General features: G+C 48.1%; 1 protein-coding gene across 2 annotated transcripts in view; it reads right to left on the reverse strand.

The window, feature by feature from the left end:
- GRAMD1A (GRAM domain containing 1A) overlaps positions 1–12,160 on the reverse strand; it is a 39,545-nt gene extending 27,385 nt beyond the window's left edge. Inside the window, exons 1-2 of one of the 2 annotated variants that reach the window (XM_064381493.1) lie at positions 12,069–12,160; positions 2,706–3,003 (exon numbers count right to left, since the gene is read on the reverse strand). In XM_064381493.1, coding sequence (XP_064237563.1) covers positions 2,706–2,974 — 269 coding nt within the window. In that variant the 5' untranslated portion in view covers positions 2,975–3,003; positions 12,069–12,160. Of the gene's footprint in view, positions 1–2,705; positions 3,004–12,068 lie in introns of those variants that run through there. The other variant, XM_021676533.2, reaches the window with a different exon arrangement.
- Between the last annotated feature and the right edge of the window lie 2,212 nt (positions 12,161–14,372).

Here is a 14,372-nt window from a genome sequence, read left to right on the forward strand (position 1 = left end):
TTCCCATCCCCCGCCATCAACCCTTCCCTTCCTCCTGCAAAAGAACCCACCTGACTTCTCCATTTTGGTGAATGGCAGACCCAGAACTTCAGAACTTTCCTGACCCTCTCCTTTCCTTCACACCCACATCCAATCTGTCACAAACCCTGTGGGCTCCACGTATAAAATCAAATCGCTCCAGATTCTAAACTCTTCTTCCTCCACTGCCCACACCCTGACCCAGCCTCCATCCTCTCCTGCCTGGACATTTCAGCAGTCTCCTGCCTGATCTCCCCACTCCCATCTCTACCCCCACTGTCTGTTCTCTCCTGCAGCCAGAGAGAGCCTGGGACCACCTGAGTCAGGTAACAACCCTCCTGGCTCAGAGCCCTGCCCTGGCTGCACCTAACTCCAGGTAAAAGCAAAGTCCTCACCTTGGCACCCAAGGCCCCTGTCAGCTCCCTGACTTCAGCTCGTCTCCTCCTGGCTCACACCCTCCATCCAGCCTTCCCACTGTTCTAACTCACCGGGCACCTTCCTGCCTCCTACCCCAGGACTTTGCACCAGCTATTCCCTCTGCAGGAACAACTACCTAAACATCTTCACATAAAATAAACGTTAATTTTGCTCTTTTACAACTTTTATGGCTGTGGTCACCATGTGCGTGTTCTCCTGTATCTTACTTTTCTCTTTTTTTGAGATGGAGTCTCATTCTGTTGCCTAAGCTGGAGTGCAATGGCTCGATCTCGGCTCACTGCAGCCTCTGCCTCCTGGATTCAAGCAATTCTCCTGCCCCAGCTTCCGGAGTAGCTGCGACTACAGGCACGCACCACCACGTCCCGCTAATTTTTGTATTTTTAATAGAGATGGGATTTCACTATGTTGGCCAGGCCGGTCTCGAACTCCTGACTTCAGGTGATCCACCCGCCTCGGCCTCGTAGTGCTGGGATTACAGGCGTGAGCCAGTGTACCTGACCCCTGTGTGCTTTTCTATCCTTTTGCTACATCAGGAGGCACCCACCAACAATATTGCCTATTATCCAGTATCTTTTAAAAGAGATACACAATTAGCCTCCCTCTGTTTCATTTGCAGCTTGCTGTCCCCCATCATGATTGTTTCTGCGATTTCTCCACATCCATGCACAAAGCTCCGCTTCATAAACTTTAACTCTTATCGAGTGTCCCTTGTTGGAAGAAACCACAGTGGCTACTTCTTCTATTCAAGGTCAGTAGAGGTATTTCCTCTTCCCCTGTGGTGGCCCCGAACCTCCCATTTCCTGTCCCCTTGTACCAGAGGTAGTGTTTCTTTGCAGAAGTTTTGTTTAAACTTTCTTTTTCACTTTGTTTCTTCTTTTTGTTTTTCTTTTGCCTGTAATCTATAGCAGGAAATACCTTTCACATGGGCTTCCAGCAAGCACTTAAAAATATACATAATGCCACGGAAATTGCAAGAAACCACACTTAACGCTCATTAGGCCTCACGCGTGGTGTTATTTGCAATTCATTTTATTTTTATTTGGATAAAGAAGTGCTGATCGTAACCGGGCACCACGGCTCACAATCCCAGCACTTTGGGAGGCTGAGGAGGGTGCATCACCTGAACTCAGAAGTTCAAGACCAGCCTGGGCAACATGATCAGACTTCATCTCTACTAAAAATACAAAAAAACATAGACAGGCATGGTGGTGCGCCTCTGTGGTCCCAGCCACTGGGTGGAAGGGGGAGCGATGGAGGTTGCAGTGAGCCGAGATCATGTCACTGCACTTCATCTTGAGTGACAGAGAGAGATGCTGTCTCAGAAAGAAAAAAAAAGTGCTGATTGCAATTCACTCTATTAGTTTTATGGCCCTTAAATGGATCTTGACCCACAGTTTGAAAAACACTGGGTGGGTCCCCTTCCACCCCTCTGCTCTTTTTTTTGAGATGGAGTCTCGCTCTGTCACCCAGGTTGGAGTGCAGTGGTGTGATCTTGGCTCACTGCAACCTCTGCCTCTCGGGTTCGAGAGATTCTCCTATCTCAGTCTCCTGAGTAGCTGGGATTACAGGTGTGCACCACCACACCAGGCTAATTTTTATATTTTTAGTAGAGACAGGGTTTCACCATGTTGGCCAGGCTGGTCTCAAACTCCTGACCTCATGATTCACTGGCCTCAGACTCACAAAGTGCTGGGATTACAAATGTGAGCCACTGTACCTGGTCTTTTTTTTTTTTTTTTTCCTTTTTGAGACAGAGTCTTGCTCTGTCTCCCAAGCTGGAGTGCAATGGCTCGATCTCAGCTCACTGCAACCTCTGCCTCCCGGGTTCAAGCTAACCTCCTGCCCTAGCCTCCTGAGTAGCTGGGATTACAGGTGCCTGCCACCATCGCCAGCTAATTTTGTATTTTTAGCTGAGATGGGGTTTCACCATGTTGACCAGGCTGGTCTCAAACTGGTGACCTCAGGTGATCCACCTGCTTCAGCCTCCCAAAGTGCTGGGATTATAGGCATGAGCCGCCGTGCCCAGCTTCCCCTCTACTCGTCCCAGGCAGAGCTCAGCTGAACTCACTCAATGTACACCTTCAGTTGCCTTTTGTTTGTGCAGCTGTTTCGTGGCTTTGAGTCAGGGCTCTGTGGGGCTAAGGTTGTGCTCTGACCGGCAGCCACAAGGAACCGACCCTTGACAGAGAAAACCAAAACCCTCCCTAGACAGAGAGACTCTCTTTCCCCTCCCACTGCCCAGGTCTGACCTGTCCTGGGACAGACTCTGCTGGTCTGGAGTCATCAGCTGCTGCCGGCGTCGGGGGATCGGGGTGCAGGTGGGGGACTCCCCATCACTGGATGGCGTTATGTGAATGATGGGCACCTCCAGGAGCTTCCAGGACTCTGAGGCCAGGCCCTGGCCACTGTCACCCTGTGGCTGCTGCTTCCGCTGCCCATCTGGGAGGTCAGGTGAGCCCTGGGGACTGCCTTGTGCCACCATGGTCTCCCAAGGGGTCAGGTGCAGGACCTCATCCATGGGGAGGGTCTGGAACAGCAGCGTGGTCTCTTGGGGAGAAAAAAAGAGAGGTGAGGGGTAGAGCTTCTGCTTAAGCCCCTTACCACCTTCCCCTGTGGCTCCACTAAGAGAAATGAGCTATGATTAAGAGTACAGGTTGGGGCCAGGTGCAGTGGCTCATGCCTGTAATCCCAGTTCGCTGAGAGGCTGAGGCAGAAGGATCGCTTGAAGCCAAGAGTTTGAGACCAGTCTGGGCAGCATAGCAAGACCTCATCTCTACAAAAAGTTTAAAATTAGCTAGACATGGTGGCATGTCTCTATAGCCCCGGCTACTCGGGAGGCTGAGGCAGTAGGATCACATGAGAGTCTCGGAATTTGAAGCTAGAGTGAGCTATGATGGTGCCACTGCACTCCAGCCTGGGCAACAGATGAGACCCTGTCTCTACAAAAAGCCAAAAATTAGCTAGGCATAGTGGCACACGCCTATAGTCCCAGCTACTCAGGAGGCTGAAACTGTAGGATCGCATGAGCCCAGGAACTGGAGGCTACAGTGAGCTGTGATCGCCACTGTACTCAGGCCTGGGCAACAGAACGAGACCTTGTCTCAGAAAAGAACAACAACAACAACAAAAACACAAGATCTGGGGGTCAGAGAGTTCTGGGTGGGAGTCCCACCTCGGCTAACCTGCTTCCCTTATGACCCCAAGCCTGTTTCCTCTTTTGGAAACTCGAGATCCCGATAGGACCCCGTACGGTGGCTGGGCAGTATCTGGAGGGCTCTGACATGCAAGGCTGTAGGCCAGGGTCCCAACACAGTAAGTGCTCAGTTAATCCCATTTGCCTGTGGCTGGAGCTGAGATTTACTGAACCACATAGCTCCTAGCTCATCTGTGGGGGGCCTGGGCTATTTTTTTGGAGAGCTCTGGGCGTTCTCTGTCCCCACTCCTGCCCCATGTCCCTTCCACACACAGGGCCAGGAAGGAGCCAGACCTCAGTGGGCACCAGAGGCCTGGGCCTGGGTAACAGCTGCCGGACAGACAGAGAGGTGGAATCGGGATTCCCCTTCCCTGTTTGCTTAGCATTTGCCCCTCCCAAGACAAACAAAGGGAGGTGGCCGGCTAGGGCCTCCTGGGCCTGGGAGGAAGCCAGGCCGGTTTCTGCGCTGCGGCTGTGATACTGAAGGCTGCCTGGGTCTTGGAGGGGCCAGACCGGAGTCTCTCTGTCCTCATGACAGGGGCTTCTTGGCACCCAGCTGCTCAGGGAATAGGGAAGGAGGACCTTCAGGGACCAGAGAGGGTTTCCCCTGGCTTGGGAAAGACCTTGACCCCTACTGGCCAGGCCTGGATCTTCTCAGGCGCCCAAGTACCCTAATACCCCTACCTTATGGGGTCCTCCTCCTTCTGTCCACAGAGGGTTCAGACTTGCAGGGCAAGGACGGTAAGCCAGGCCCTTCCTTTCCCCTGGGAGTCCCAGCTGGGCCAGAGAGTCATGACCTTGCAGGCTGGAATAGTCATGACCATGTCCGGCTGGAGTCATGTTACTCTCCGGCCAGCTGCTCCTGGGAGAAAGGACAGAGTGGGGATGGAGATGGGGTGCTCATGCCAAGGAGGAGGCAGAAGGAACCCCTCTCATCCTTCCCTTCTTGGCTGCACAGGGAGGAAAGGCCACCCACCCCAGGCCTCTCGTGGTCCATCGCTCGCGTTGGCCCGTGGCCAGCCACAGTGTAGCACCTCCAACTACATTGCAGCGCGAGTCCCGAGACAGAGAGGCCCCCTTTCTAGTCCCATCACCCAGGTCTGACCTGTCTTGGGACAGACTCTGCAGGTCTGGAGTCCTCAGCCACTGCAAGGATTGCTCCTCCAAGTTCAGAAATCACCCCCAGGTGGGCAAATCTCCATTCCAGTCCTCACCTTCCCCAGCTGCCCTTAGAAGCCCTGACCCTGGGAGATGCTGCTTCTTCCTGGAAGGCTCCCTTGGCCCCTGGGTTCCCACAGGTTCCTCTCCTCCCACCTCATGCAGCTCCATCTCGCCTCGTGCACAACTCCTGCTCCTCGCCCTGGTCCGTAAAAGCTGGCATTACCCACGGCTGAGGTCTGGGCACTTTTATTTTTTCAGTTGTTTTTTTTTTCTTTGAGATGGAGTCTTGCTCTGTTGCCCAGGCTGGAGTGCAATGGTGCAATCTCGGCTCACTGCAATCCCAGCCACCCAGGTTCAAGTGATTCTCCGGCCTCAGCCTCCCAAGTAGCTGGGATTACAGGCATGAGCCACCACACCCAACTAATTTTTCTATTTTTTTAGTAGAGATGGGTATGTTGGCCAGGCTGGTCTCAAACTCCTGACCTCAGGTGATCCACCCACCTCGGCCTCCCAAAGTGCTGGGATTACAGACGTGAGCTACTGTGCCTAGCCATTTTCCAGTTTTATTATATAAGAATTGACACATACCAAAGGATGTCCGTATCATAGATGTGGGTTATAATGTATGACAATAAAATATTGTAAGATGTGGGGTGTATAACAATAACACAGCCCCCTAACTCCATTCACCCACTCAGTTTGAGAACCAGCACATTATCGGGGAGTACCCCTGTGACTGTCTTGGGTCCCTCCCTATCCCACTTTTGTCTCCCTTCCAGAAGTCTCCATTGCCCTTTGACAATTATCATTCCCTTACATTTTTATTTTTATTTATTTATTTATTAGAGACAGGGTCTCACTCTATCTCCCAGGCTGCAATCATAGCTCATTGTGGCCTCCAACTCCTGGACTCAAGCAGTCCTCCTGCCTCAGCCTCCTGAGTAGCTGGGACTACAGGTGTATGCCACCACACTTGGCTAATTTTTAAATTTTTGGTAGAAATCAGGTTTCCGGTGTTGCCCAGGCTGGTCTCCAACTCCTAGGGGCAAGCGATTCTCCTGCTTCAGCTTCCCAAAGTACTGGGATTACAGGCACACACCACCACAGTTGGCTAATTTTTTAAACATTTTGTAGAGGAGGGGTTTTTCCATGTTGCCGAGGCTGCTCTTGAACTCCTGGGCTCGAGCAATCCTCCCGCCTCAGCCTCCCAAAATACTGAGATTACAGGCATGAGCCACCATGCCCGGCCCATTCTCTTACATCTTTAATAGTTATTATCACATTGGTATGCATCTCTAAACAATATAATTTTTAGCTTTCCTTGCTTTTGAGCTTTTAAAAATAAAATCATACCACATGTCATCATCCGTGACTTGCTTTTCTCACTCACATTATTCCTGAGATTCACCCATATGGCTGCAGGTTAACTACACGTCACTAACTACATTAGTGAAAACAGACTAATTTGAAAATTTTTTCAAAAAAAAATTTATCAATTTTTGCTGTTTGTATTAGTCTGTTTGCACATTGCTATAAAGACATACCTGAGACTGGGTAATTTATTAAACAAAAAAAGAGGTTAAGAGATGAGATTTAATCGACTCACAGTTCCCCATGGCTGGCGAGACCTCAGGAAACTTACAGTCATGGGGGAAGGGGAAGTGGAAGGAGGCATGTCTTACATGGTGGCAGGTGAGAGGGAGTGCATGTTAGCACAGAAAAAAACCTACCATTTATAAAACCATGAGGTCTTGTGAAAATTCACCCACTGTCATGAGAACAGCCCCCATAATCTAGTCATTTCCCACCAGGTCTCTCCCTAAGCACCTAGACATTACAATTCAAGAGGAGATTTGGGTGGGGTCACAAAGCCTGACCGTGTCACTGGCGCAGGATATTCCATTGTGGAAACACATCACAGTTCATTTATCCACTTTTCCTGCCCATGGACACTGGGTTGTTGCTGGTTTCGTGCTATGATGAACAGAGCGGTCATGAATGCTCCTGGGTAAGTCAGGGGCCCACTGATAGTCCAGCCACCCCTTCCCTGTGTGTGTGGGATTGTCTCTGAGTGCCCAAGTTGGTTCTGTGGATCTATTGTCTAGCCCTAACTCTGTAAGGCATTGCTTATAGCCGGGTGTGGTGGCTCACACCTGTAATCTCAGCACTTTGGGAGGCCAGGGTAGGAGGATCACTTGAGGCCAGGAGTGCAAGAACAGTCTGGGCAACATGGAGAAACCTCATCTCTACAAAATTCTAAAAAATTAGCAGGCCATGGTGGTGAATGCCTGTGATCCCAGCTACTTGGGAGGCTAAGGTGGGAGGATTGCTTGAGGCCAGGAGCTTAAGGCTGCAGTAAGCTGTGTTCCCACCACTGCACCCCAGCCTGGGCGACAGAGCAAGACTCTGTCTCTTAAAAAAAAAAGAAAGAAAGAAAACATTGTTTCAATTACTTTAGCTCTACAGTATGTCCTGATATTGGATAAAGTAAGTGTTCTTATGTTGTTTTTATACAGAGTCAGCTTGTCAAATTCCAAAGCAGGGAAATTTGACAGTGAGAATTTGATTGTTATGCTATTACCAACAATTGATCTGTATAATACCAAGTTTTTAAAAACGACCATGTGGGGTCACTCTCCAAGTATCTAGGTATGTTTTAATGTCACTCTGTGTGTTCAGGTACTTTTTAAAATTGTGGGGCTGGGTGAGTTGGCTCACACCTGTAATCCCCGCACTTTGGGAGGCTGAGGTGGAAGGATGGCTTGAGGCCAGTTCAAGAGCAGCCTGGGCAACATAGCAAGACCCCATTTCTGAAAAAAAAAAATACAAACAATTAGCTGGTTATAGTGGCATGCACCTGCAGTCTCAGCTACTCCAGAGGTTGAGGCTGCAGTGAGCTATGATACGGCCACTGAACTACAGCCTGGGTGACAGAGTGAGACACTGTCTCAAAAAACAAAACGAAACAAAAACATACACAACAAAACTGTGGTAAAATACGCATATAACAAAATTTACCGTCTTAACCATTCTTTTTTCTTTTCTTTTCTTTTTTTTTTTTTTTTTTGAGACGGAGTTTCACTCTTGTTACCCAGGCTGGAGTGCAATGGCGCGACTCGGCTCACCGCAACCTCCGCCTCCTGGGTTCAGGCAATTCTCCTGCTTCAGCCTCCTGAGTAGCTGGGATTACAGGCACGCGCCACCATGCCCAGCTAATTTTTTGTATTAGTAGAGACGGGGTTTCACCATGTTGACCAGGATGGTCTCGATCTCTTGACCTCGTGATCCACCCACCTCGGCCTCCCAAAGTGCTAGGATTACAGGCTTGAGCCACCGCGCCCGGCCTCTTTTTTTTTTTTTTTGAGGCGGAGTGCAATGGCGCAATCTCGGCTCTTTTTACCCAGGCTGGAGTGCAATGGCGCGATCTCAGCTCACCGCAACCTCCGCCTCCTGGGTTCAGGCAATTCTTCTGCCTCAGCCTCCTGAGTAGCTGGGATTACAGGCATGTGCCACCATGCCCAGCTAATTTTTTATATCTTTAGTAGAGACGGGGTTTCACCATGTTGACCAGGATGGTCTCGATCTCTTGACCTCGTGATCCACCCGCCTTGGCCTCCCAAAGTGCTGGGATTACAGGTGTGAGCCACCGCGCTCGGCCCAACCATTCTTAAATGGTGCAGTTCAGTAGTACTTAGTAAATTCACACTGTTGTGTAAACATTAAACATTTAGGTGGTTTTTGTTTGTTTGTTTGTTTGTTTGATGGAGTCTCTATTGCCCAGGCTGGAGTGCAGTGGCATGATCTTGGCTCACTGCAACCTCTACCTTCCAGGTTCAAGCCATTCTCCTGCCTCAGCCTTACAAGTAGCTGGGATTACAGGTGTCCGCCACCATGTCCGGATAATTGTTGTTTTTTTTTTTTGAGACGGAGTTTCACTCTTGTTACCCAAGCTGGAGTGCAACGGCGCGATCTCGGCTCACGGCAACCTCCGCCTCCTGGGTTCAGGCAATTCTCCTGCGTCAGCCTCCTGAGTAGCTGGGACTACAGGCATGCGCCACCATGCCCAGATAATTTTTTGCATTTTTAGTAGAGACGGGGTTTCACCATGTTGACCAGGATGGTCTCAAACTCCTGGCCTCAAGGGATCCACCCACCTTGGCCTCCCAAAGTGCTGATATTACAGGAGTGAGCCACTGCGCCCGGCCCTTTTGCTTTTCTGTAGAGTATTACTACTTGAGTGCGTATTCCCAAACACTTTAGTTTTACTGGTTTCTGAACATCATACAAGTAGAACAACACACTTAGAATTCTTCCATTTAGGCTCTTCTTCTTCTTCTTTTTTTTTTTTTTTTTTGAAACAGGGTATTGCCCTGTTGCTCAGAATGGAGTGCAGTGGCACAATCACAGCTCACTGCAGACTTGAACTCCTGGGCTCAAGCAGTCCTCTGACCTCAGCCTGTCAAGTATCTGGTGTGCACCACTACACCTGCGTAATTTCTGTATTTTTTTGTATTTGAAGACCGGTCTTGCTGTGTTGCCCAGGCTAGTCTCAAACTCCTGGGCTCAAGCAATCCTCCCACCTCAGTCTCCCAAATATTACTGGTGTGAGCCCCGTGCCCAACCCAGCTTCTCTGATTTACCATTATGGTTGTGAATCATCCACCTTATTGTGTATGGCTAAACTTTGTTCATTTTTACTGTTGTGTAGCATTCTATCTATGAAATAAATTGTGACTAAATACCACTATTTACTTAATTATTTAACATTGGTGGATATTTGAGGACTTCCCATTTTGGACTAGGTTCATTTTGTCATTATTCACCATAGCCAAGACATGGAAACAGCTTAAGTGTCCATCAGCAATGAATGGGTAAAGACACTTGATATACAATACAACAGAATACTGTGCAGCTTCAAAAAGGAGGAGGCTCTGCCATTTGGATGAATCTGGAGGACGTTATGCTAAGTGAACTAAGCCAGACACAGAAGGACAAATACTGCGTGATCTCACTTATATGTGGAACCTGAAAAAAGTCTAAGAGAATAGAATGGTGGTTGCTAGGCTCTGTGCTATGGCTCACGCCTGTTGCAGTGGAGCAATCTCAGCTCACTGCAGCTTCTACCTCGAGGTTCAAGCGATTCTCCTGTCTCAGCTCCCCAAGTAGCTGGGGTTACAGGAGTGCGCCACCACACCTGGCTCATTTTTTTATATTTGGTAGAGACGAGGTTTCACCATGCTGGCCAGGCTAGTCTGGAACTCCTGACCTCAAGTGATCCACCCGCCTCAGCCTCCCAAAGTGCCAGGATTACAGGCATGCACCCCATGCCTGGCCAGAAATGAAATCTCAAGCAGACCGGGGCTACCTAAGAACACTCCCATGTTTTCTCATCCAAAGAGCCCTGTGGATTGAAACCATCTCCCTCCTATTCTATTGTCTCTGCCTTTCTCAAATTCAGAGAAATAACAGGATCAGGGGACCCCCACTGGGAGTACCAGCTGGTGTGGGTTGATGAGTTGGATGGTCCAGATCTTGTGCTGTTTCTACAGCATTTTTCCATGGGAAGAGCTGATGCACAGATAAGGTGTGTGCAGACCTGAACATCTCCCACTCCTTTGCAGGTGCTCAACAGTGTGAGCTTGTGTATTTCTGACAAACAACAAAGAATAGCGTGATCTTAGCGCTCCCCAGATACATGAAGATTTGTTGGCAGTATCTGTCTGTTTCTGATGAACTACGACTTGTGGTTTTCCCCTAAATATGCCCACTTGGGTCTGGTACGTTTTGACGTCTTACCAAATCTCACCCACATTCTCTATAATAACTAATGTTTCTTCCCCAAGTGTAACTGGTTTTGACCCAATCCCTTCCCACATTTTGCACTCTGGAAAGTTACTAACCTTTGATGTCCTACCCTCAATCCTTTGTTCACAGCCTGGGGGTTCTCCCTTTGGGCTAGATGGAGCCCCATTTCTGTAAAACTGATGTGCTCCTATGTGCTAATCAGATGTCCATGTCGCAAGCCATGCAGGTCCCTCCCAGCCACCTGAGTGATGCTGGGGCCTCTGCTGCTCATGAACTTCCGCTTTGTCTTTCTGGCATCTTGGATCAGAGTGCTGCTGGGACTACAGGTATGTGCCACCACAACTGGCTAATATTTGAGAGCGATGGGAGTCTCTCTATGTTGCCTAGGCTTGCCTCAAACACCTGGCCACAAGTAATCCTCCTGCTTTGGCCTCCCAAAATGCTGAGATTACAGGTATGAGCCATTTGCTCCCAGCCAGTATTCTATATTTTAATCTGAGTGGTGGTGGCATTTATATGAAATATTAATTATACTATGCATTTAAGATTTATGTACTTTGCATTTAAGATTTATGTACTTTGCTGCATGTATTTTTTTTTTTTTTTTTTTTTTTTTTTTTTTGAGACAGAGTTTCGCTCTTGTTACCCAGGCTGGAGTGCAATGGCACGATCTCGGATCACCGCAACCTCCGCCTCCTGGGTTCAAGCAATTCTCCTGCCTCAGCCTCCTGAGTAGCTGGGATTACAGGCATAAGCCACCATGCCCAGCTAATTTTTTGTATCTTTAGTAGAGACAGGGTTTCACCATGTTGACCAGGATGGTCTCGATCTCTTGACCTCGTGATCCACCTGCCTCGGCCTCCCAAAGTGCTGGGATTACAGGCGTGAGCCACCGCGCCCGGCTGTATGTTATAAAATTTAACTTGTCATTAAAATGTTATTTATTTTAAACTCAATGACATGTACAATTTCATGTACAGAAAACTCAATCAGTTTAAAATAAATAAAATTTTAATGACAAGTTGCAATATATCATCATTGTTAAAACTATTTTAACAGGCTATTGAAGTATAAACTGATGTATGATATACTGTACATATTTAAATTACACAATTTTGATCTTTGATATTGACATATGTACATATCCATGAAATCACCACCGCAATCAAGCTACCCAGCATCACCCCCAAAAGTCTCTTCCTGCCCTTCTCCATATTCTCCATGCTCCCTACAACATTAAAATTATATTACAATTTTCTAAAATATAAAAATAGCTAGGCGCTGTGGCTCACACCTGTAATCCCAGCTCTTAGGGAGGCAGAGGCGGGAGGATAGCTTTAGCCCAGGAGTTTGAGACCTGCCTGGGCAATATAGTGAGACCCCGTTCTCCACAAAAAAGAAAAAGCACAAAGACAAATAACAACAATAATAAAATATAAAAATAAATAAATACCTGGTTGATCTTGCTAGGAGCAGAAAGAATCACAAGCAAAATTACTGCAGTATGTTTTCTTTCAGGAATTACACCAGACCGGCAAGGAGGATTCAGAAACATAAATACACTCTGCACTTCTGGCATAACTAGGCAGTATCTGAAAGGTCAAAGGAGGAAGAGCTACCAACACAGGAAAAGTCAAGGGAGTCCAGGAGGAAGCCAAGAAGGAGTGCCCGTGGTCCTGCTCTTAGAATAAGCCTACAGGGCACAAGAGACTCATTGTGATGGGAAAACCAGCAGTCACCTGTTTGGGGTACAAAGAGTGAGAGATACAGCCTGGCCACTGGAACCTTCTTGGAACTTGCTGCCATTGATGTCTGAGGCCAGGGAGGCCGTGCTGGAGGAGGCATCAACACACAATTGTCTGCACAGGAAGCTGTCTGCCTGCCAGGGAGGAGGCGGGACTGAGCTGCTGCACTGTAAGTGGCTTTCCTGCCACTGTTCTCAGCCAGCTGGGGCAAAGGAAGTTTAAGCAATTCGCACATACACATATTCCTCTCAATTAGTAACGTTCCTGGAAACCAGGGATGCTTCCTGCTAGGCAGAAACAAAAGCCTCCCCCTGCTGCACACAAATGTCTTCAATGACTTGGTGTAGCAGGAGCGGCCACGGAAAATGGGTTCTCTCGAACACCAAATAAAGGAGAGAAGAGTTTATTCGGCTGGGAGACCAGACGGTAAGTTGTCGAAAACCCAGCTCACTTAACAAAGGAAGGATCTGCCTTTATATAGGCTTATACTTTATTTTTTTATTTTTTTTAATTTTTTTTTGAGGTGGAGTTTCACTGTTGTTACCCAGACTGGAGTGCGATGGCACGATCTCGGCTCACCGCAACCTCCGCCTCCTGGGTTCAAGCAATTCTCCTGCCTCAGCCTCCCGAGTAGCTGGGATTACAGGCGCGCACCACCGTGCCCAGCTAATTTTTGTATTTTTAGTAAGAGATGGGGTTTCACCTGTTGACCAGGATGGTCTCGATCTCTTGACCTCGTGATCCACCTGCCTCGGCCTCCCAAAGTGCTGGGATTATAGGCGTGAGCCACCGCGCCCGGCTAGGCTTATACTTTAGATGTTACATGTGGAAGAATCACAGCTTTAGGAATCACATATGAAAGGGTTCCGGTTTACAGTTTCAGGACTCACATGTGAAAAGGTTTCTGGTTTGATCTTGTTTTAAGTAAAAATAGTGTTTTCCAGAGAGTTTCCCCAAGACCAAGCATGTTATTTTCAGGAAGGAGATTCAGGAGGCGCCAGCTGGCCTGCTGTCTTCTTTGAGATGCACAGTGGATGACAGAGGGGGAGGGAATCCCAGATGCCTGGGTCTCCTTCCTCATTCCCCCCTTGAGACCCTCACCATTTTATAATATCAGTGAGAGGTCTCACTTTGATTCTCACTTTCCAGATTTTCCTAAGAAACTGATGTTTCATATAATATACTTGTGATGTCATTTTTTGGCTAACTACAGTAGTGATGAAGCCCCTAATTATCTGAAGGAACAGGGGATTAGACAAGGGAGCAACAAACAAACACCTATTATTATTATAACACTTACGATGAGGGTTTTGAATCCTCCCAATGGATGAGAACCAACCTCCGAATAAGGACTCAGGGTTAAATCCGTGCACACCTGTACAGGCACGTGTGCCAGTTTGGTGATGTCTCGCACAATATCCTCCACTGCTTGCCCCTGGTCATCTATGTGCAGACAGCAGTTGATTAGATTGAATTTTCCACAGACTCCTCCTTCAGCTGCTAGCAAATAATCTAGGGCCAGCCTGTTCTGATCAATCACGTTTCTCACTGGAATTTCTTGTCGGGCCAAGAGGGACAGAGCTTTGCCTGTTTCATTAGTGAGTATTTCTAAGACAGCTTGCAACCGGATGATCCAGTTGAGCGTGTAAATAGGGGTCTGGTATTCCCATGAGCCATCCTCCGCCCATGTGGCCAGCCCATAACACTCAATAATTCTCTCCGGTGGCCACTTATTATTTGTCCAATCTTCTATTTTTAGGTTTCTTTTCTCTCTAGCGGAGTAGACTGAATACATTAACAGCCCACCTGTCTTAACAGATAATAGGAAGAGGGCTTAATGATGCCTATGACACAGCTACCTGTCCATCTCATGGATTACACACCTTATATTGAGTACCATTATATAAACAGGTTCCCTTCTGTGCCCCTGTACATTTATAAGAACTGTAGGACAAGAGAATGGCAGTAACTTTTACACCCTACCTGGTGTACATACTGAGGGCATGCTTTAA

Source organism: Aotus nancymaae, unplaced genomic scaffold (assembly GCF_030222135.1).
Source record: "Aotus nancymaae isolate 86718 unplaced genomic scaffold, 86718_ANA_hifiasm-v0.15.2.pri h1tg000028l, whole genome shotgun sequence".
In the NCBI taxonomy this organism is placed as follows: Eukaryota; Metazoa; Chordata; class Mammalia; order Primates; family Aotidae; genus Aotus; species Aotus nancymaae.